Source organism: Takifugu flavidus, chromosome 20 (genome assembly GCF_003711565.1).
Source record: "Takifugu flavidus isolate HTHZ2018 chromosome 20, ASM371156v2, whole genome shotgun sequence".
Classification (NCBI taxonomy): domain Eukaryota; kingdom Metazoa; phylum Chordata; class Actinopteri; order Tetraodontiformes; family Tetraodontidae; genus Takifugu; species Takifugu flavidus.
Window position 1 is genome coordinate 760269 of NC_079539.1, and position 22613 is coordinate 782881.

The 22613-nt window shown below is 48.1% G+C and overlaps 4 protein-coding genes across 5 annotated transcripts; 3 read left to right on the forward strand and 1 right to left on the reverse strand.

The window, feature by feature from the left end:
• The first annotated feature begins 291 nt into the window (after positions 1-291).
• On the forward strand, positions 292-5911 carry susd2 (sushi domain containing 2). 2 transcript variants are annotated; one of them, XM_057018336.1, is made up of 16 exons: positions 292-449; positions 794-992; positions 1065-1216; positions 1305-1472; positions 2142-2316; positions 2588-2789; positions 3044-3129; positions 3460-3728; positions 3804-3938; positions 4026-4181; positions 4259-4507; positions 4595-4778; positions 4860-4954; positions 5033-5224; positions 5509-5593; positions 5690-5911. In XM_057018336.1, exons 1-16 carry the CDS (start codon positions 389-391, stop codon positions 5724-5726), a joined length of 2445 nt encoding a protein of 814 aa, XP_056874316.1. In that variant the 5' UTR covers positions 292-388; the 3' UTR covers positions 5727-5911. The 2 variants fall into 2 exon arrangements, with proteins under 2 accessions (XP_056874316.1, XP_056874315.1); XM_057018335.1 differs by having other exon boundaries at positions 293-449; positions 5506-5593.
• A 1315-nt stretch (positions 5912-7226) lies between these two features.
• taok3b (TAO kinase 3b) lies at positions 7227-13019 on the forward strand. Its single transcript, XM_057018343.1, has 8 exons — positions 7227-7947; positions 8534-8770; positions 8842-8970; positions 9038-9241; positions 9404-9643; positions 9777-9989; positions 10065-10247; positions 10897-13019. The coding sequence occupies exons 2-8, from the start codon at positions 8585-8587 to the stop codon at positions 11056-11058; spliced, it is 1317 nt and encodes a 438-aa protein (XP_056874323.1). The 5' UTR covers positions 7227-7947; positions 8534-8584; the 3' UTR covers positions 11059-13019.
• Positions 13020-14510: 1491 nt separating this feature from the next.
• m17 (IL-6 subfamily cytokine M17) lies at positions 14511-16011 on the forward strand. Its single transcript, XM_057018366.1, has 3 exons — positions 14511-14733; positions 14936-15081; positions 15322-16011. Exons 1-3 carry the CDS (start codon positions 14640-14642, stop codon positions 15787-15789), a joined length of 708 nt encoding a protein of 235 aa, XP_056874346.1. The 5' UTR covers positions 14511-14639; the 3' UTR covers positions 15790-16011.
• A 1060-nt stretch (positions 16012-17071) lies between these two features.
• On the reverse strand, positions 17072-19445 carry tescb (tescalcin b). Its single transcript, XM_057018367.1, has 8 exons — positions 19168-19445; positions 18635-18704; positions 18364-18444; positions 18158-18297; positions 18012-18073; positions 17702-17809; positions 17581-17628; positions 17072-17508 (listed from the first exon to the last, which is right to left on the reverse strand). Exons 1-8 carry the CDS (start codon positions 19229-19231, stop codon positions 17431-17433), a joined length of 651 nt encoding a protein of 216 aa, XP_056874347.1. The 5' UTR covers positions 19232-19445; the 3' UTR covers positions 17072-17430.
• Positions 19446-22613: the final 3168 nt, after the last annotated feature.

The following is a 22613-nucleotide window of genomic DNA, read 5'->3' on the forward strand; positions in this document are numbered from 1 at the left end:
TACAAATCTTTATTTCAGGACCCCATGCCCCCCTCCCCAAGCAGATTTTAGAATTGAAATAAATACTGTAATGAATTTTCTCTCATTCTATATGAAAAACATCTGGGTGATTATTATTATTACTCTTAGGCAATTTTATTAGCACATAAAGCCATTTGTGTCTTAATGTTGATCAAGCCATTAGTAAATCTGCCAAACTGTTTGTTGAAGGCATTAAAAACGTTCAAAGATCAGCCATGTTTGACCAATGAGGCTTGAATCACCCTCAGGTTGATGATTAAATTCGTGCTTGTAAATGCAAACGAGGGTCAAAGTTTAAAGAAAAGCAGACTATATATAGACTATATGTATCAGACACAAGCTTTCTGCAGGAGCAGAAACCGGTACTATGGAGAGGTTTTCCATGCTCATCTTTGTCCTGCTGGTTGCATGTATCTGTAGGACTTTAGGTGAGTAACCATTACAATATTAATACTGCATAAAAAATAAATGCCTTTCCAGATGTGACAATTACAATTTTAAAAATATTTATCATTTAACTGGGGGATAATTTAGCTTTAACAAACAAACATATGTTATATGTCAGCTGTTATAAATTCTATTTTATTCTTCATATATAGTCTCAGTACAGGGATTTTCTGTACATTTACATCACTTGTACATGTACAAGTGATGTAAATGAACAAAGATACTGAAGCTGTAGTTTTTACAGTTTTTTCCTGTTTACCCAGGTGGCTTTGGGCAAATAAATCATAAATGAAGCAGTGTTGACCCTTTTGCTCATGACTTACAGGGAACACATGTGAAAGACAATGTGGAAAAAAGCTGTTTACATGCTCGTGTGAACCAACATGCAAGTCCCTGAAAACCTGCTGTGCGGACTATTCAGAGTTCTGTGTGGAAATATCCCCATACTCTGGATCCATCATGGGTGGCACTGAATTTGTTATCCTCAATGCCACCTTCAACAATACTTCCAATCTCGTGTGCAGGTAACACTCCGTACGTCTGCATATTTGATTCTAAAGTGAGGGCTGTTTATGATTATCCTTTCATAATGGCAGGTTCCATGGTAACACCGTCACCGAGGGCTACGTGGATGGAGACAGAAGAGGCCATTGTGTCTCCCCTCTTCTGTACAGGACCGGTTTGGTTTCTGTGGAGATCTCTTCTGATAACGGCACCACCTTCAGTAGAACTGGAACCTGGCTCTCAGGTATGACATCCACAAAACCCCTGGCCTAAACTTCCCGGCTGAAGCGCCGCTAACGCCTCCTTTATTTCTGTTCACCGTGTCACTGCAGTACACACCGGCAAGTTGGATTCTAAATTCAAGGCGGCGATGGTGAACTCAACACAGTGGCAATATTATGGGACGCCCGACGTTGGAGGCACCCTTAATATGACGTGGAATCCCTCTTTGGTCAGAGCTGACAAAGTCAATATAGAACTGTGGGGATACAGAGAGACAGGTGAGAGTTATACAGACCCTGTGAAGATCTGCTGATCAACCGACTCAAATCAAACTTTTTTTAATGAAGCCCTTTAAAACAGCTGGAGCTGGACCGACGTGCTGTACAGGAGGGTAAAATAAAATCAAAAATAAAATCAGGGAAAAGTAATTAAATATCAGGCATTAAAAAACATAAAATACATAAATAGAACAAATCACGTTTGAGATGTAAAATAATGAAGCAATCTGGAGATCGGTGTAAAATCAGACGGGTGCAGATTTTTCTTTTTCATTAAGGCTGCGCAGCAGCATGATTGAGAGCAGCTGGGAGAGTTTCTGTGCTCAGGCAGGTATTAATCACCAGAGTCACCGAGAGAGGCCGAGTCGTGGTACGACAGGAACATTTACGCAAAGATTTACGAGGGTTTTAAGAATGTTAAACATTACTTGGGACTTAAGGCTGTTGGTGAAGATATTAGAAAAGTCCTCCAGTTGAACAGCACCCTGATACTCTGCATTAAAGGGAGCAATAGAGGCCAGGATACCTGTTCAGGCACATTTATTTAAAAGTTCCTCAGTGCAAAGAACACCGTTGACATCCATGGTCCTCTCTGTATTTCAGCTAATGCCTCCACAACTTGGAGTCATAAACAGGATTAAATGGTGGAAAATGTCTTTTTTTTCCCAGGAGAACCTTATGAAACTGACTGGCGGGCCGAGTGGAAGTATCTCTACACGCTTGCAAAAGACCACCCCAATACAGGTTCCTTTAGTTTTGTGCCTAAACCAGGGCAGAACGGCTCATCTAGCTGGGAGCTGGGCTCCGTTCGCGTCAGCTCCAACGTCCACCAGGAGGGGAAGAGGTGATTAAACACAGGCGTCGTCGCAAACTTACTTTTATCAGGCACAGTCATAAAACACTGAGGGTTGAAGTGAAGTTCATTGATTCTTATTACAGTTCGGGACGTCGAAGGTCACACTCAGAATCCTGGAACGCATCAAAGGGATTCTGCCTTTTTCTCTGGCATAAACACCTTTATTGCTGCATAATCTACCTGTATCTGATTGTTCTCCAGCACTGGACCAGCTCTTACACTGACAAGACTGTAAATCTAAGGGTGTGTTTTCATCTAGTCACGTGCAGGCTGTTTGGACTGAGGACCACGCGCTGGCCTGGCAGCTGGAGGAAAAGTTTAGGCAGAATTCATCAGCGTGGGCTCTGGACAAATGTCTAGCATGGGACAAGCTGGAAGAGAAGATTCTGTCTTTCATCAGGGAGCTCATTGACTGCCCCTGCACGCTGGCCCAAGCAAGGGCGGACACGGGGAGGTTCCACGTAAGTGTGGCTGAGGAGCAAGTGCACCTGGGGTGATAAAGGCTAAAGCTGGCCACCATCCTTATCATTTTACAGGAAGATTTATGTTTATATCAGCCTGATGGGGGATCAGGGTTCAGCCCAGATGTTCTCTAACAGAGCCAAAACGGTGACTAATTTAACAGGATGAGATTGTGATGTGGTAATAATATAAGTCATTTTATTACGCTGCCCAGGCGACTGTAACAAGCTTTGTTTTGATTTCTTTCCCCCAGACTGACTATGGCTGTGATATAGAGAAAGGGAGTGTGTGCACTTACCATCCCGGCGCTGTTCACTGTGTGAGGGCCATACAAGCCAGGTGAGCGGCTCATAAATCCATCCGTATTTCTCAGTTATTAGCCACAAAAATGTGACTTGAACCTCACTAATTACGACCAAATGACTGCTAATCTGTGACGTGGGTGAACCTGACTCACAGTACATCTGAGTGAAGGTCAGTTATTTTCGTGCTTGATCCCAGATTACACACACACACTGAGGACTATGATGCTGACACACACCCTTAGATTGCTCTGTTCATCTAGACAGGTGACAAATAACCCTCAGCTGCAATCAGAAGGCTGAAAAGATTATTAGTAATCATCATTGATGATAAGATAATAAAGAATATTTCTACAATCTCTGGAAGTCCTTTGTACGGAGCGGGGCAGCAGTGTTGCTATGACAGCAACGGTACTCAGGTCCTGACCGGAGACTCCATCGGGGGCAGCACTCCGGACCGAGCGCACGACTGGGGCTCCCCTCCATACGACATCCCCCCCCATGTTCCCGGACAGTCCCACTGGGTCTACGACGTCCTCAGCTTCTACTACTGCTGCCTGTGGTCCGACAACTGTCAGTACTACTTCAAACACCGACCGTCCAGCGACTGCAGGCAGTACAAGACCCCCAGCACAGGTCAGTTCGCCCAGCGGTGCCGATCGCTGCCGTTTGTCGGCCTTTAATCTTCATCTCCTCGTGTTTTTTTCGCAGCTGTGGTGTTTGGAGATCCCCACTTTGTGACATTTGATGGCGTCAGCTACTCCTTCAACGGCAGAGGGGAATACAATCTGGTGACCTCGGAGAGCATGCGGCTGAGAGTCCAAGGCAGGACAGAGCCTGTGAGCGGTGAGGGAGCAGCATAAGCTGCATCTACACAAAACGTCTGAGCTCATTCTCAAACGCTGAAGCCAACGAGCACCTTCTCTCTGCTAGGAACAATCAATGCAACAAAGCTGACGGCGGTGGCTATGAAAGAATCCTATTTCGATATTGTCGAGGTGCGTCTGGCCAGCGATCAGAACAGCCTGGAAGTGCTTCGGGACGGAAAATCTCTGTCTTTTTCTGAGCAGAGCTGGATCGACCTCAACGGTGACTTTCCTCCTTTTCTGACGTTTGCGCTTTGTTCTTGAAGACGCGCTAACTAACGCCGACCCCCGGCCTCCCAGGCGTGTCCGTGTTTTCTCCCTCTCCCACAAATGTGACGGCGATGTTCCGCAGCGGAGCCGGGGTGGAAGTGCGCCTGAGAGAGGGAATCATGACGACCACCGTGCTCCTGCCGGAGTCGTTCAAAAACACCACCCTCGGACTGCTGGGAAGGATGAACGGCGACCCCGCCGACGACCTCACGCTCAACAACGGTCAAGTGGTGCAGAACCAAAGCAACCCAGAGGAGGTGTTCAGCTTCGGCGTCAGCTGTAAGAAATCAGTGGAGACTGTTTATAGAGCCAGTGTGAATCACCTGACTGGTCTGTGCATTTAATATAAATCCTTCTCTCCTTCAGGTGCCATCACTCAACTGTCCTCTTTGTTCACGTATGATACAAAGTACCTCTTGGACACGTACGCCTCTGGCCCCAAACACCACGTTGGCTTCATTCCAGTGTTCTCTATCCCTGAGAATCCAAATGACCCATTAGCCAAGGAGACATCTAAGATATGCAGTGGAGAAGGATCACAGTTCTGTCGGTATGATGAGAAAACGCTGTTGTGATTGGGGGGATTTATCGATTCAATGGGTGGAAGCTAACGGGTTCCTCTGTTGGCTAGGTATGACATCCTGGTGGGTCGTAGCCCATCGATGGGAAACGCTTCCAGAGCTTCTTTCCAGAGTCACATTTCTCTCATGAAGGCTTTGGCGCCAGGTGAGTGAAGCTGATGCATCTCCTGAGCGCTGTGACCGTTCTGGTTCTGAGTGTTGTGCTGTGTCTTGTCCTGCGCAGTGGCGGCGTGTGGGTACGTTGCAGCGCCAGCAAACGGGGAGAAACTGGGAGTCTCATATGTGCAGGGAGCTAAACTGACATTCTCCTGCAACGACGGATACACGCTCCAAGGGTCCCAAGACCGCGTGTGCCAGGAGAACGGCCAGTGGAGTGGAGAAATGGCCCAGTGCGTGGGCCCCAGTAACAATACTGGTAAATGAAACCTCTGTTGCATTTATGAATGTCTCCTTTTGATTGTTCATCTGCTTCCCTGCGTCCATTGAAATGCTGTAATCAGCTGAATAACATTAATCAAAAGGTGAGTGAGTGAGACATCGCTCTTTTTTCCCCCAAACAGAAAATCTTTGTCAGCTGTCAGTTTTTGAAGGTTTTCAGCCCCGCGAGTCTGTCACCGTCAGGGAAAAGTGCACAAAAGGCCTTTAAAAAACACGCCGATTTCCTCACGCGCCTGTTGTTTTCTCTCACGTATCTAGCAGGCATCATAGCTGGTTCGGTCATCGGAGGCATCGTTCTCATCCTGATTATTACAATGGCTGTACTTTACTGCAAAAGACAGAGCAGGTACGATAACGTTACGCTGTCCTCCAGTACACAGAGGACCGGTGACACGGCCTTGCAGCAGCGGCTTTGATAACATTTCATAATTTTCTACTGCAGAAAGTCCAAAGTAAAGGAAGCTGGAGGATCCTTCTGACCTGCTCATCGTCTGAACGTCGATGTCACAGACGGTGGTAAATGATATGAATCCCACGACTGAAATGCAGGATCGGTTTATATTGTTAACTTATTGGAAATGCACACGCAAATACTTGAAAACACTCCATTATTAATGTTTGTAACTAACTCTGGCAGGTGAACAATAAAGGATTTGTCATCTCATCTTTCTCATGCCTCATGTGTGTTTGACAATAAAGAGTTGGTTCTATAGCATTGACTCAATCCTGCAGCTGTTTTGTCCTCAGTCTTTTGCGGGGGGAACCCTTTTTTAACCGTCTGCCTCTGAGTGAACTGGCTGCTCCTCACATTTGACCCCAGGCTGGGACAGATGAGCCAGAGACTTCAGCCACAGACACCCAAGCGATACGTATATAACTGCTCAGCACCTGGTCCCAGGACAGGATGGTGCACTCCAGTTTGAGTTGGGAGCTGTAGCTTCCCGGTGTTTCCAGTGTTGTTTTTACACCATTTTGAGCTGTTTTAGAACAATGAATGAACATAAAAAACTACCACAGCTTCCTATTTACCAACGAGAGGGTAGCTGGGATCCTTTCCTAAACTGGATGCTACAGTTTCGGCCTCCAGCCTTTCTTGGAGCCCGGTGACCTGGACTGGACAGGCTGGGCCAGAAGGAGATGGGGTCAGACAGACAGTTTTCGCCTCCATTCAGCAGCCAAAAGGGTCCGAGTAAACCAACGAGCGGAGTCTCTGAGGCACAAGCGGGTCAGAAGATGGGGAGGATCAGCCTGGACGTAAATCTCAGCCACGGTCAGGGAGTGATATCAGGTCCAAAAGACACGTCCTGACCAGTAACTTCGTGTTCTACTGCGGTTCATTTTCACCAATACAAGTAAGATAAGGGGAAGGATAATGTGCAGTTCAACCTAACCTAAACTCCGATGGAGTGTTGTCTGTGGAGGTCACGACCCCTGGCACCCTTAAATGAGCTGCTCCGATCAGAGAGATTCAAATTGAAAAACCCTTATTTGCTGTTGGTTATCACTTTACAATACAATTTAAAACGAAGAATGTAAAGAATGGGAATATTCATGTTGCTTGTTTACAGTGCAGATTTGTTTAAATAAGGGTTTTTAACCGCAGTTACAGCAGCAGCGAAGAAACGCGCTCAGTCACCCAGTTTAGACTTTGTCGACATCTAGTGGCCATTTGTAAACAGAGAAATTCCAAGTTTTTCCTCTCATCATCGGACCGAAAATCCCAGAATGAATACAAATAAATACTAGAATTAAAAATGTGTTTTCACCCCGACACACACACGCACGCACATCATTGTAGCTACTTTTGTTGAGTACCAATGGTGGAAGACTGCGAGTTAACCTGGGATTTCAACGACAAGGTTGCGCTTAATAGGCTGTCTAGTTAGATTTCTCAGTTGATTCATTTTCAAATTGAATCTCGCGTGTAGCTTGACGCTCTCTGAGACGCGCCTGTAGTAATGCGGTGTCTCTTTAAAGGAAGGGGGAGTGTAGACGAGGGACGGAGGAACGAGATGAATAGAAGGCACCAGAACCACCTACCATGACCAAGTGCGCTGTAAATGTAGGGCAGAAATTCAAGTGGAATACAAACGGATCATCAAGCGACAGATTCGAGGGAAAACCATGTTCGGATGTGCCTTATCTGATAGACACCACCACCGAAATGGCACCAAGCGCGATCACTGGAACACCGGGAACGTATTTTTCCTTCCAAACATTTCTTGCATTCTGAAACGGAAAAGGAGAATGGCACCGAAACACGTCCCTCAGCTTTCTTTTTATCACTGGTAGGCATTGCATAATTTACCCTCATCTGCCGGAGCTTTTTGGTTCATCCTGGGACGCCATAAAAAAGGCTCCATCCAGCAGCTGCCTCCGCGGTGGTGTTTGGCAATGCCCTTTTCTCTGTCAGGAAGAACTTGCAGACAGTAGCGGGGGAAGGATGCGTTTGAGGCTGGACGTGTGCTGCATTCAGGGAGATTCGGCAAACAGAGCAGAAAGAGCGAGTGCTTCGGGCCTGGGAAGCACCCAGCCCCACTATCTCCTCCATTTACTCCCCTCCTGCAGGACCATGCTTGCATGAGGGATGAGGCTGTGCACAGGGACACCAGGCCAGAGCTGCGGCCTACTTCTCACCAGAGCCGGTCTCTCGACTGCAAGATCCGCGAACACATTGGCACCATCACATCAGCATCTTTGGTACGCGGCTCTCATCCGGTTTGCATAGAAAAGAGCGCGCGCGCGCGCGCCCGTGCGTGTCACAGCAAGCGTGTGTGTGTGAGTGCGTGTGCGCGCTGACGGGGTGATGGTGGCGATGGGGAGGGGGGTGGGGTGTATGAAGAGGGTGAGGGAAGGGGTGTCTGTGTTCTCAGCTGTACATCTGTAGTCATGGCAACCAGATCCTGTTAATGGATGTCATCTTTTCCATCCTCGGCTCCCCTCTCTGCCTCTGCTGTTTAATGCCCGCGTTTCATTGATACCTTCTCCTCGCAGACCTCGGCCGGGTCCATCCCGGACGGTCGCATCGTGCAGATTCTGCCCTGTTGTGCGTTTTTTTTTCACCCCGTTGTTCACTCATTTTTTGAAAAAGCGCCGCCATGTCTCCGTCAACAGATGGATTCTGGCTCTTTTGTGTGACAGTGTGGCACAAACACGCGGTTAGCGCGCAAACCCAAACCACTTCTGTGTTATTCATCGTCTTCTCGGGTTCCTAATGATCCCACAGCTGTAGCGTTTCTCCCTGCCTTCCTTTTCTACTTCCTGCTTCCTGTGTCGTGCCGTCCAGGTCATCAGGTAGATCCAGGAGCATGAGCAGGACTTTGAGCTGCGGGAGCAGATGTCTGGGTACAAGCGCATGCGGCGGCAGCACCAGAAGCAGCTGATCGCCCTGGAGAACAGGCTTAAGGCCGAGATGGATGAGCACAGGCTCCGGCTGCAGAAGGAACTGGAGACGCACGCCAACAACACTTATATAGAGCTGGAACGTCTGGCTAAACGGCACACGGCTCAGACGGACAAAGAAGTACGTGGCTGGCTTCAGTACGAGCTGGATTCGCCCGGTCAGGGTTTGAGTGTTTGATTGTCTCCCCACAGATGAAGTCAGCTGTAGCCGAGGAGAGGAGGATCCAGCAACAGATTGTGGCTCAGCAGAAGAAAGAGCTGACGGCCTTTTTAGAGAGCCAGAAAAAGGAGTACAGGCTTTGTAAAGACAAGATCAAAGAGGTAAATATCAAAAGGAAGCTCACCACCATTAAAAAAAGGTTTCTTTTCAAAAATATATGTCTTATAGGAGATGAGCGAAGACCCTTGTACACCCAAGGAAGAGAAGCAGGAGCGCCTGTCGAGGCACAAAGAGACGATACAGCGCTCCCAGGCCGAGGACGAGGCTCACCTGCTGGCCCAGCAGAGGCTGGTGTACGACCGCAGCTGCAGGGCGCTCAAACGCCGGAGCCTCATCAAGAGGCACGAAATGGAGCAGGAGCAGCTGCGAGAGGTGACACCAGTGCTCCTCACACACGTTTGGATGGGTTTCCCCTTTACTAGGCGACCTCTGACCTCCCAGACAAAATTAAGTCGTGAATTTTTGCTTCAAAATCAGGATGTTTGTAAGCGACCTCAACAGCTCGTTCCTCCTTCCCCCGTTTTTCCTCCGCAGGAGCTGAACAAGAAAAGGACCCAGAAGGAGATGGAGCACGCCCTGATGATCCGGCAGGACGAGTCCACGCAGGACATGGAGCGGAGGCAGCTGCAGATGCTGCAGAAGCTGCGCACCGAACTCATGCGCCTGCAGCATCAGACGGAGCTGGAGAACCAGGAGGAGTACAACAGCCGGCGGCAGCAGGAGCTTCACAGGAAACACACCCTGGAGCAGCGTCAGCAGCCCAGGAACCTCAAGGTGCCCCAAAAGCCTCTCCTAAGCCGCGATTTAGTCCGCTCACATCCAGTCAGCTTCAAAACATGTGTAATCATGCAGCTGTGCGGCATCACAGTCACTAAAACCACCTCTTGAACCGATTTCACCTCGGCAGACACTCGAGATGCAGATCAAGAAGCAGTTCCAGGACACTTGCAAAGTCCAGAACAAGCAGTACAAGGCTCTCCGGAACCATCAGCTGGAGGTCTCCCCCAAAGGCGACCATAAGAGCATCCTGAAGGGCCTCAAAGAGGAGCAGACCCGCAAACTGGCCATCCTGGCCGAGCAGTACGAGCAGAGCATCAACGAGATGATGGCCTCACAGGCGGTACGAGGCCACGCTGCTCTTGTAAGGCATCTTTGGAAATGGGCCTCTGATCTGTCTGCCTCTCTGCCACACCAGATGCGTTTAGAGGCCAAGCAGGAGTCCGAGCGCCAGGCGCTGATGCAGCAGCTGAAGCAGGAGATGGAGCTCCTGGACGCCTACCAGAGCAAAACCAAGGCGCAGATGGAGGCCCAACACGAGCGAGAGCTGCAAAAACTTGAGCAGAAGGTCTCCATACGCAGAGCGCACCTAGAACAGAAGGTAAGAGCGACGCTGTTAGAAGACTGTGGCCTAAAATGCGATGAAAGGCGCGAGGGAGCAGACGTCACCTCTGTGGCGACGTCACCCTGACAGCCGCGGGATCGATGGGAGAATTGTTGCACCGCTGCTGACCCCTAGAGGCGTCAGCGTTCATTACACCAGACTGACGGGACTGTCGATGCTGGAGCTCTGCAGCCTGCGCGGGTCAACAATCAGGCAGAAGGTCATCAGACAAGAGCTCTCAGATTGTGCACAACTTTTTTAGCTGGACAATAGGAGGAAAGATGAGCGATCTCCATAGTAACTCTCCAGAAAGAACAAAGTAAAGCAGTGGTTCTCAACTGGTGGGTCACGGGCCTGTTCTAGCTGGGTCGCTCAGCTGGTCAAAAAAAGGAAATGAATTTTAATCCGCATTTCATGCCTTTTATTTTGAAAAATATAACTTCTTTTCAAAGGCACACATCAGACCCGTGCAGCCACCCAGGTGTCAGCCATGCAAATTACCATTTGTGTCTCCCAGAGGGAGACCAGTTGAGGATCTGATGTAAAGTGTTCAGAAACAGCTAGCATTAGCCAAAGCTAACCGAATAAAGGGCGTTAAAATGAAGGTGTGACGACCCACTCGCGTTTGTTTGTTTTCCCCCGACAGATCGAAGAGGAGCTGGCGGCGCTGCAGAAGGAGCGCACGGAGAGGATCAAGCACTTGTTTGAGCGTCAGGACAGAGAAATGAACAGCTTTGACACGGAGAGCAGCGGCCTCGGTTTCGGAAGCCTGGGATCTCTGGACTTCCCCAAAGAAGACAACAGATGAAAGTGGATTTTTTCCCCCCCGGTAGAGGACGACATATCCGCCCTTTCCGCATCCACTTTCTCCGTCGCTTTCCTCCTCCCCGATACCGCGTCCTCGAGTGGAGGCGTCGCCGGACTTCTCCTCGGAAGCGAAGGAACCTGCGGCGGCACAAGTCCAGCTTCTCTCTGTCGGGAACTCTCCCGCGCCCCCGCGGCATCTCCTCCTTTTTTTTGTACGAATCGAATAAATCAGGAAATTTTAGTAGAACTGGCACTTTGATATGCTGGAGTCGAAGCCCGTCGCGTTTGTACGATGCTCAGCGGGCGCGTTTTCGTGAAGGGACATTGTGGAATGTGAGCTGCGGGGATCCCGCGCGTTGCTAAGCTGCTTTGGCTCTTTGATTTTCGCCGTTCTCCTCATTTTCTGCTCTGAATGTGAATATCGCCGTTTGGGGTGGGGTTCGTTCATCCAGAGGCTTTCCGTTGTACCTCCATGTTGTGCTTCTGCATCCAGTATTCCCGCGCTCCCTCTCTCCTCCTCCTCCTCCTCCTCCTCCTCCTCCTCCTCCTCCTCCTCTCCGCTGCGTTAGGGTCAGTTGGCGTCGGCTCGATCGAACCTTCTGGAGATCCTGCCGGGTACAGCCGCTTATTATTGCATGCACTTTAAAAAGACAAATTCAGGTTGTGAAGTGACGCATGAATCTGTCAAGAGTTTTTAGCTGTTTGTAAATAAAAGCTCTTTTTTTTTTTTTTTCCTCCTGTCGGTTTGTTTTAAGGCTATGGAAACTGAACATAAGCGCCATATTTGATAATTTCACAAATGCCTTTATTTAAGTTGTGCCTGAAGCAGATTTTAGCTCCGTGTTTGTTATTTCTGTGTTTAATTTGATGAAGCGGCACTTTTTTTTTTCTCGTCCATCCAAGCGCGTGAATCATTTAATATTCACTAATCAAAGTTCTTGTAAAGGAAAATGTTGAGAATTGTGCTGTATAACTTTTGATATGAATATTTGTACATGAGAATATAGTTAGATCCTGGTCTATCAGAGCTTAACGATACAATTTCTGCCTGTTTTGTTGGGTTTTTTTTTGCTTTTCTGATGCAGTTGGACTCTCAGATTGTACAAAAACTGGAAAACGGAACCACAAATGTCTCCTAACAAGGAAAGCAAACACAAAGATGGGTCCAGACCACACTCTGAGCAGTTTCTAATCATCTAAATTTCTTTTTTTATCCTTTATTATTTGCCAGGTTCATGGTCTTTGAACGGGCTGCACAATGTTCCATTTGTCGTAAATGGAAAAGTAATAGTTTGGTGCTTGATTTCTAATATCACCTTTAGCCTTGTGGTGTTTGTCTCGGAGAAACGATTGATTTTTACAAACATTTTGGAAGCTCCTCTGAGTCAGACCCCCCCCCCCCCCAGATATATTTAGAGTTCCCCGTCCAGTGAATTCCTCTAAAAAAAAAAAGAAAAAGAGGCCTGTATATTAAATATAAATGCTATTTTATCACAGGTGGGGTTTTGGAAACCTTGTTTGATATGGTGGACTTACGCAGGTTTTTTCTCTTTTTGTTCCGCGCCAGAGCCACAGTGTGTATTAATGATGTTCCTCACAGGGTTGACCTTTGACCCCCCGGCCTGACCTTGAACAGAGGAATACATCAACATTCCATTTCCGATGGCAATACAGCCTGAAGGCTCTGATGCTGCCGTGCGCTCGGAAGCATTTTTGGGGCTTTTACACTCTCTGAAAACGAGCGCGAGCTCAGTGGGGTCACACGTGACAACACAGCAGAAACAAAGGCGGTGGGAGCGAGGTCTGCCGGAGAGTTTCACAATGAGATGAAGTTGTGTCCATTTTTTTTTGTTCATTCAAAGGTGTGTTTAGTTAGAATACAGGGGATTTTCCTCTTCACACGCGTGTTCACCATTTCCTGTGCAGCAAAGACAAAATAAAAGAGATTCTGTTGAAAGAAAACCTGAGTGAGTCGACATCCTGCGTCATGTGAGAGTCGGTCCTGGTCGTCTCTGTTTCCCTGCAACTCTCTCATGTGGTACCAGACTTAACTGAAATCTGCTTTGGTGTGAACGCTGACCTACAAACGATATTATTGTGACTTACTGTAAACTCTCTCTCTCACACACTCTCTCTCTCACACACTCACACACCCTAACGTGAAAACCAGAACCTTGAAAAAGGAACAGAAGGTGAGAAGGAAGTGGCGCTACACCAGTTTATGCTTCTGTTAAAATTGTTTGAATGATGCAGTTTTATTCACACACCTGCTGCACACACACACACACACACACACACACAGACACACACACATCTATCTGTTGTTTCCCTGACTATTGATGTCTGCAGAACTGGAAAGCCCCCACTGTGTCTGAGGCTACAGTGGTTCACCACCTTTTAACCTGGAGAATGATGCTGGTGTGGCTGGTTTTCCCCTCCCAGCAGGTTCAGCTCAGGTTTGGATGTTTAAGGCAGGAATGATCCATCCATCCATCCATCCCTCCATCCATCCATCCATCCCTCATCCACCCATCCATCCATCCAATCCACCCATCCATCCACCAGCATCCACCAAGCCACATCCACCATCCATCCATCCATCCCTCCACCCACCCACACCACCCATCCATCAGCCACCATCATCCATCCATCCATCACCATCCAGCATCCATCCATCCATCCACCCACTCACATCCACCCATCCATCCATCCATCCATCCATCCACCATCCATCATCCATCCATCCATCCACCCATCCACCCATCCATCCACCCTCCACCCATCCATCCACCCACCCACCACCCCGCCCCTCCACCCACCCTCCATCCATCCATCCATCCATCCATCCATCCATCCATCCATCCATCCATCCATCCAACCCATAATACTAATAATCAATAAAAGAGGAGCTGCAGGAGGTCAAAGGGCACCATGTGCAGAAGTGGATGCTACAGAGTTGAAAAAACTCCGCGATGTTGTTGTCACACTTGGGCCATTGCTCAGTTCCTCTAACCACCCAGGAATGCGACATGATCGCCGCCGCCACCGTCATCAGCACCATCGATTGAGGATGAGCTCATCATCTGACAGGCCGCCGCGCTGACCTCCCAGTGTGGCGACAGCGACTTATTACCGTCTTTAGCGACGCCCCCCCGCTCCCATTTACGCACTTGTGAGAGTTTCTGATTGAGAAATGCACTTCCTGTGAGCTTCCTGCACTCAAACATGGCGCACGTTGTGGGAGGGGGAGTAAAGTTCAGTTGAAATGTTTGAATGCTGCAGCTGGGCTGACAAACTATTTCAGGAGTTGTACTTTTTTAGCTGTGATGACCCATCTCCTGATCTGGGCCGCAGGGAGGCGGGCGTCACCTGTGCACGTCTCGCTGCTGCATAAAAACGACGTCCTCACATGTCTCCTCTGTGAAAGGACGTGTCTGAACGTTGTCCACTTGAAGAAAAAAAAAGGTCTCTCTTGAAATAAAAGGAGGAAATTCTGGGAAATTTGGTTGCCTCACAAACACCACGTCATTTCCTCCTGCGTGCGGTTTCTGTCTTTTAAAAAACTTTGAAAGCAGCGTGATTATGACGAGTCGGTGCGATTTGCAAGTGACAGAGCGGAGAATGAATGGTCATGTGAAGAGCGTGCATCTCCGACTGTGGATGGAAGCGGCGGCAGGTTAGTGTCGACGCCTTCTTTGATCCCTCTTTCACGTTCTGCTCTGAACAGCTTTGAGTTTGTTTTTTCTGAGTTCTGTCCTAAAACATCTGTCATGAGACCACAACCCTTCAGACTCCTGCTGCACTTTTTCCACCTGCTTGCAAAGTTAAGGCTGAGGTTCCTGCTGCCTCCCGAGGTTCACCACTTCCTTTCTCCTCAGCTCTGCTCTGCCTCCGGCTGGCTGTGGCTGTCGATTCCACCGGAGGCGTGATGGCGAGCGGCGCCCAGGACTGCGCTCTGGTGCAGCAGACGTTGAAGATCACGCGGCTCGCTCATAAGGAATCTGCAGACCTCATCAAAACATACGTGAGTGCACAAAACTTTTTAACTGCAGCTCTGCAGCGTGAAACGTGTCGCAATTGATGTGTGTTAAATTGAGACCGAGGTACATTGATGAACTCAAATTTGCGGATTATGCTTCAATAAAAGGGTTGTTTTTCCTGGAATTTCAAAGATCTGCTCACGTTCCTGTCGCTCTTAGACCTCAAGGTTAACAGAACGACCTTTGCTGTTCTCATCTTTATTTTACCTTCTCCTGCGTTGCAGAAAGCGTCTCAGGGAGAAATGTCCGAGTTCTTCTGCAAGGTGTCGTCGAGCGACATTCCTGTGCCCAACATCTCCGGCTTGGAGCAGTCAGACAGGATAGCGAGCATCTCCACCCGACTACGAGCCTTCTTCCCACATTTCAGACGCGTGTACGAGCAGCAGAGCGACTTGCAGCCGCCCACCAGCGCGCTGCTGTCCCTGCTCCGTGACGTCCGCGGTCGCAACAGGGACCTGGCCAGCGTGGTCAACAGCCTGTACCAGAGCCTCTACCCCAACCTGCCGGGGCCGGGGCCTAAGGGGGCCCCGACGAAGCCGCCCCCGCGTCAGAACATCTTCCAGCAGAAGGTCTACGGCTGCGTGGTCCTGAAGACCTACAAAGAGTTCCTGTCAAACGTTATGAGAGAAATGCGGATGCTGAAGAGCAACGTGTGTGCAGGGAGGATGAAGAGGAATGTGCAGCTTTTCTGAGGATGACCTTTCGACCTTTTACCTCAGGGGACTGAAAAAGACTGAAAATCAGCTCCAAGGCTGATGCCAGCAGCATGATGAAGCCTATTTATGTTATTTAATATTTATTTTCATATCAGTAGAACAATAACTGCTGTCAACTGGGTTAAAACTATGTAACTTATGTATATTTAATTTCATTTGTAATATTCTCCTTGTATTAAAACATACTTTGTAGCCAAACTTCACCCTGACCTTTTACCTTTATTTCTTTTACCTTTCATTGTTTCCTTACCAGTGGAAAAAACACGTGTGTTTTCAGTTTAAACGCCTTTGGCAGGACAGAAATGTGACTGTTACTCAATATAGGAGCGGCGTTGTGCACGGACTCGCTCCATCGGGGGCAAAAGAAAATCAGGAAGCTGCTGAGACGCTGACGGTGTGATATCAACTCCGGGTGACGCATGTGTCCAGCGGATCAGATAGGAAAGATTTCATGAAACTGGGCTGTCTGGTCGGTCACAAGGTGCGAACAAGCGTTGGCTCACGAAAGCGTTCCGGTGACGGAGGGTGGCGAAGGGGCGAAGGGCAGGATGCAGCGCGAGAAGGGGGAATGCAACCTTTCCGCCCCCCCCACACAGACACCAGAACCTCGGTATTGTCAGAATAAAGCAGCGCTGGAGTGAACTTTCCTCAGCTCGTGGCTTCTCAGGAAACTGGACCTCGACGGGGAATTCACTTCAAGTCACAAAGCAAGTTCCCTGTTATGCTCTATTTAGAGGAAGACAGAGGGTACCTTAGGACAGCATCACACTGGAGCTGAATAAGACGACTGTGTCACAGAGCTGCACATTACTGGCAAAACAACTGCACCTACACACACGCTTAGATGCTAATTACAGAAGCATTTAGAGCAAAAAGAAAAAAGACACTTCCACAAACTCATTATCCACCTTGTAGATAGTTGAGATTTTCTTCACTAAAACACGATGTGGCTATCAGACTCTGAGCACAAGCACGGACAAGATGAAAAGTGAACCACAAATTGCATTTTATTGCAACTGGTAAACTGGTTTTTGGGCCTTATCCTTAGACGTTCTTTGCTTTTCCCGAACACTAGGGGGCAGCACACGCCTAGGGCGCTGAACGATGACAACTATGTATTTATAAATCCCCGCTTTTGCTGTGGTTATTTTAGAAAACCTGCGACAGAAAAAAATGTGGATATAATAAGCATGACATCATTTTCTCAAGAAGACTTTTGCAGAAGCATTCGAGCTTCGGAAATCAGACACTGACCTCATTCCTGCTTCACAGGGTGTTTTTATTGTGCAAATGCAGCGCATGGTCCATGCACCAAAAGTCATATTAGGTCACAACACAAAAAAAAGGAAAAAAAGATGATTTAATTCCTGTCTCTACACACATCTGTATGTATCCCTGAATATCATTATTCGTCTATGGCATAAAGCTTACATGCATAGGGTCCAACTAGACGTTTCAATATTGCATTTTGAAGTACTAACACGTCAAGAGTTGGTTAACTTATAGGACTTAAGTAAACTCTGGTTAGTACAGCCACAGTGTACACATTTCCTGTGTGTGTGCATAGTTAGTGAAAAGTGTTTAAGGCTTTTATTTCACGCTGCGTCAGCACGGCGCTCACTTGCACAGGGTGGACGTGTCCATGTTCAGAAAGTGAATGCTCATTTTTGATTCAATTTCGAAGCTTCCCAGCAGCTGAAGAGGGAGACGGATCCACGTCAGACATGAAGACACGTGTAACAAAAAAAGTGTCCTGCATATACCGACCTTGAGGAAATGCTCGAAGGTTATTCCCTCATAGAACTCATCAGGCTCCTGTGGAGGGGGGGAGGGACGTTAGGCAGGCTGGGTTAGAGGCGACTGACGACACACTGATTTCCTGACGTACCATGTGACCCATCGAAATGCTGGCCACCTCCAACATGGCGGCGTCGGCGATGCTTTTGGCGGTCTCCTTCCCCAGGGCGCCGCTGCGAGACAGCAGCTCCTCCACCACCTGGACAGAAAGTAAAGTTTCCCACACTCTCCTGCGCGCTAGCGGTACAATATAGAAGTGATTATTGTTTCCAGGGTTGATAATTACTGTTTAACTTTGTGTTTTCTGTGCCTCCGACCACACCGAAGGCTTCCAGTGTTTAAGTGTGAGATCACATCTACATTTTAGGGTAAACCCCGTTTTACTCCCAGCAGAGACTCACGTGTCTGTATTCTTCCAGCGTTATCATCCCGTCGTTGTCAGTGTCGTGCATGTTGAATAAAACTGCAGACAAACACGCTGCTGTCAACGCCGACGGACGCTAGTTAAGGTAACGGCAGACACGCGCTCGGCCTGACAGACACACACATCTCAGTTTGTCCCTCCTGACGCTCTCGCGCTGCTCCTCGGTCATGTGCGGCGACGGGGGCCTGAAGTGGGACATGACCACCAGGAACTGCTCGAAGCTGATCTCCTCCACCGTTCCGTCGTCCTTCTGGTGGAAGTTCCTGCGGAAACAGGGGGGGATTTGTCGCAGGTTCGCGCAGCACCGGAGGGGAAAGGCTCGACCTCACCTTCTGTCAAAGAACGCCTGGATGATCTGGGAGCGGATGGGGTTGCAGGCGAGATCGGGGATCGCCATGAAGTGTTCCCTCCTGAGGGCAAAAAAGGCAATTTTTTAAGGAGTGGCACACGGTTGTTAGACAATGATTGCAGGTTGCACATTGTATATACAGTCGAAAAGCTCGTCAGACAGGTTCCACATCAGGCGGAGGGCTCGTTTCTGAGGAAAAGCACTTCACTGGAATAAAAGATCATGAGGAAATTCGGCGGAATCAAACTCACCGCAGCTTTTCATCATTGTGGCTCAGCTGCCTGAATCGTTTATGCAGCACTGCAATCTGTTCAATTGAAACTGAAAACACAGAGGAACAGTAGAATAAGCCCATTTCCTGAGACACACATGGTTCATGTTGGCTGTTTATTTGAAATCTGAGCTCTGAGCAGATTTCGCCAGCTTTCAGAGCAGAATTTGCATGAAAATCACTTGTTGCCACCATCTCCTTTTACTTCTTTCACAGTCTGATCTATTATTAAGTCCACCTTTGTACAGGAAGTGGTTAAAGTTTCACCCCCCCAAGAACTTGCAGGCTAAATTATTAATGTGGTTGACAAAAGGCCAAAATTGATCTTTGACGTCATCTGACCTGATCTAAACGTTGACGGAATTCCCCTTTAAGACCAGTATGAGTTTAAAAAAAACAAAAAAAACCAAAAAAAACCAACACATTTCCGGTTCTCACACCAGAAATGCCAGGAAAAATTAACGAATTATGAGCAATTCAAGGGCCGTGCGCGCACTCGTGAGAGGTACTCACAGCCCGTCTTCTCCGCCAGATCCACATATTCCCTCTGACCAGGTGAGGACTGCAGCGCGCCCATGTTTCCAATGAAGAACCAGTATTCAAACAGGGGTTCTGCAGCAGCGAACGGAGCCAAACTCCTGGAGCTGGCCCGGGGCGATCACGTCCTGCTGCCACCCATCTACACCTGCAGGTTCGGATGACAGTTCTGTCCGCGTCCCCCTGCGCGGTCTCCGGGCAGAACTCCCATCCTCTGCAAAGTGCGCTGCGACTTCCGCACCCGCCGTCGCGATGACGACACGCTTTTAGGAACAACAGGCTGCCTTCACTTATTGATCGGCCCGCCAGTTGCTCATGCGGTTAAAATCTAAATTAAATTAGGGGGATGGGGGAACTATTTTAAAAAAATCCGCGCTAGGGAGACAAAACCCTCCTGCGGAAAAGGTTCTGCAGGGGAGGAAAGTTTTAAGAAGTGGTTACGTTTGGGAAACCATGAAAGAAACCACGCAGGCATTTGGTGCGTTTAGTTGTTAGTTTGAGGTCGTTCTGCTGCTGCAGATACAGGAAAGAAACACGGGGCCAGTCGGAGGCCTCTCCGGTGGTTTTACCTGGTGACAAACCGTGCATTTACGTGGTTAATCTTATCTATCGTCCACATTTCTATTTTCTATCTTTAAAAAAAAAAAAAAAAGAATAAAAGAGCGGTTGAACAGCTCATGCTGACATAACTATGACATGCCATATTTGGTGTCGAAATACTTGTGGTTGGACGTTATTATCACTGACAATAACGCAGAACAGGAAACATTTGCTCTCTGATTCACGAATGAGTCAAATTTTCCTAAGAAGACAGCTTGTTTATGACAGGCCGCCTATTTAAAATTATTAGGCTGTGACAAACTCCTACGGCCGGCTCCTCGTTTATTTATATGCTGTTGATTCATCAAAGTATAGGTTTCAAAATTATTTCCTGTCATTTAACAAAGATATGTGAATTGGTGTGAATAGCGTAATGCCGATGAATGACCACTGGGTGGCAGAAATCAGCCGCGATACAGCGTTAATCTCGTTTCCAAACTGATCTTTACATTAATTAAATTAATTTGTCATCAATCCCGGCTCAGTATTGCAGTAACAGCTCGTCACCATCAATTGCACAGTTTCATTGTTTGTGGTTTAAATTTTTAACCTGCAAAAGTCACCAGTTAGTGCTGTTTCACAACCACTTCCACAGCTGCAATCCCAGTGGTTTTCCCTGATCAATATCTGGAAGTGACATCTGTGGCAGCAATAAATAATGACATAAACAACATTTAATACATTGCAAGTCTTCTGTTGTCACCCAAGGTCATATTATGTTTCTGTCTAAGGTCCACGCCATCCCCGGGAGGGATACCCAGCAGGGTGAAGAACGTGGAGGACGTCCCAGGAGAGCAGATGGTACAGAGGGAGTCCTGGACAGCATCAATGCAGCGACAGGACTGCTCACTGCCATGCAGAGGCTTATAAACTGACCCCGGGCTGCTTGTTGTTGGCTTGTTTCTCACCAGCATGAAATGGGGAAAGGATTTATGGGGTGACTCAGATATATGGGACATATATGAGGGCCTGGCGCCCTGCAGATTGATTGGATTAGGACGACACCAGAACTTTAGAGAACACCAGACCTGCCCTGACCCTGATGCCATTCTATAAATTACACGAACAAATTGTCTTCATGTTTCATCATGTTTCTGTCCACCTTTATGTACCATCAATCCCACACAAATACCCTGTTTAGTGATAATAACGCACTTGTGTAAAAGCTTTAGCTAGGTCACAATTTACGAGCGCTCACTCTGTCCTCGCTCACGCCGGCTGGGCAGATTTTGGTATTCCCCACTGCCTCTCCTCCACCTCTACCACCATCCCCGGCAAATGCTTCAATTTAAAAGTCGAAGCCGGCAAACTCAATTTAACCAACTCCACCTTCTAGTCATCAGATTCCTTTCACGCTTAAGAGTGAGACATCGTCCCGCGCCCTCAGCTATTTGTTTCAATCTATTTTGGGCAATATCATCAATGACCTTCAATATGAGACCATGTCTGATAGCAGATGAGGTGATGAGGGAAGCGGCTTTTATTGGTTTTGTACCTCCAGGAGTCATGATATCAGGACTCAGTGGTGGCTAATTCTTTCAAAATGCAAAGCATGTCATCATTTACATCTCCCTCCCATCTCAAACCGCGAGAGCGGAAGGTAATCAAATCAAATGCAAAGTGATGTTTCAACGTCCCCGAAGACTCAAGAGCAGCGTCCGGAGCAGGCCAGACGTCATCAGGCACCCTGGACATGCACATTCGTGCATAGATTAGAAATTAAAAACGCAACTAAGATCGTTTACGAGGTTGGGTTTAAAACAACAGAAGTCGCTTTTTTTTAAAGTAAGCCGCCATAAGCGTTGTTGACGCGTCCGCTGTTGACTTGCCTCACCAGGGCAAACAGAACATTTTCATTTTATCTATCTGGGTGATGAATTCATGCGCCTCACGTCGCAAAAGCTGAAATCAACAATACATTTTCTGTTTGCTTTTGTTTTGTTTTTTTATCGCACGCCGCCCTTGAAACGCTCCTTCCCGTAAAATTGTCTCCGTTTGCTCGTCAGCGCGCGGGAGCCTGTTGTCGCCATTAAAGGGGGACGTTTGACAGCTAGAAATTGAATCGAATGCAGACTCTGGCTTCAGAAAATAAAGAGAATGTTTGTGACCGGAGAGGAAAGGTGGCGGGGAGGTGGATCAAGCGTGGCCAAGGAGAGGGGGCAGCCTGAGCCTGTTTTGCATGCACGGGGGCTTCTGTGGGAGAAGGAGCTGACAGGGCGCCGCAGTGCTGCCTCCAGCTCTCAGACAACAGCTGCTCAGAAAGAAGAGACGTCCTGAGGGCACTGCGACACGTCTCGCTCCTTCTCCGTCTCTCTCCTCACCTGCCTACCTCTCATGACAACACCTCGTCTCCCTCACACACACACACACACACACACACACTGCACCATTCACAGAGCTACACCGAGTGGATTGCTGTTGAATCGGTGTGATTTGGTCACTTTTTGAAGTTTTGTGGCATCTTTTCATCAATTCTCTCTCCAAATCCCCCCCGAACAAACACACACACACACACACACACACACACACACACCACACACACACACACACACACACACACACACACTCTTTCTTTTCATGCTGCAACGTTTGTGTGTCTTTGTGAGACGTCTGTGTCCGTCACCGTAGCGCTGGTAGATGGTTTGATGTGGCAGCTCGCATAACCTCAAGATTGATGAAACCTCTTTGTTTCCTGGAGGAGAAAAAAAAAGCTCATTAAAGGCAGATTCCTTCAGCAGCACTTAAAGTGTTTAGATACCCCATGAATACTAAATAAGGGGCCAGAACGCAAACATTCATGAAGCAAAATGCTGGAAAAAGGG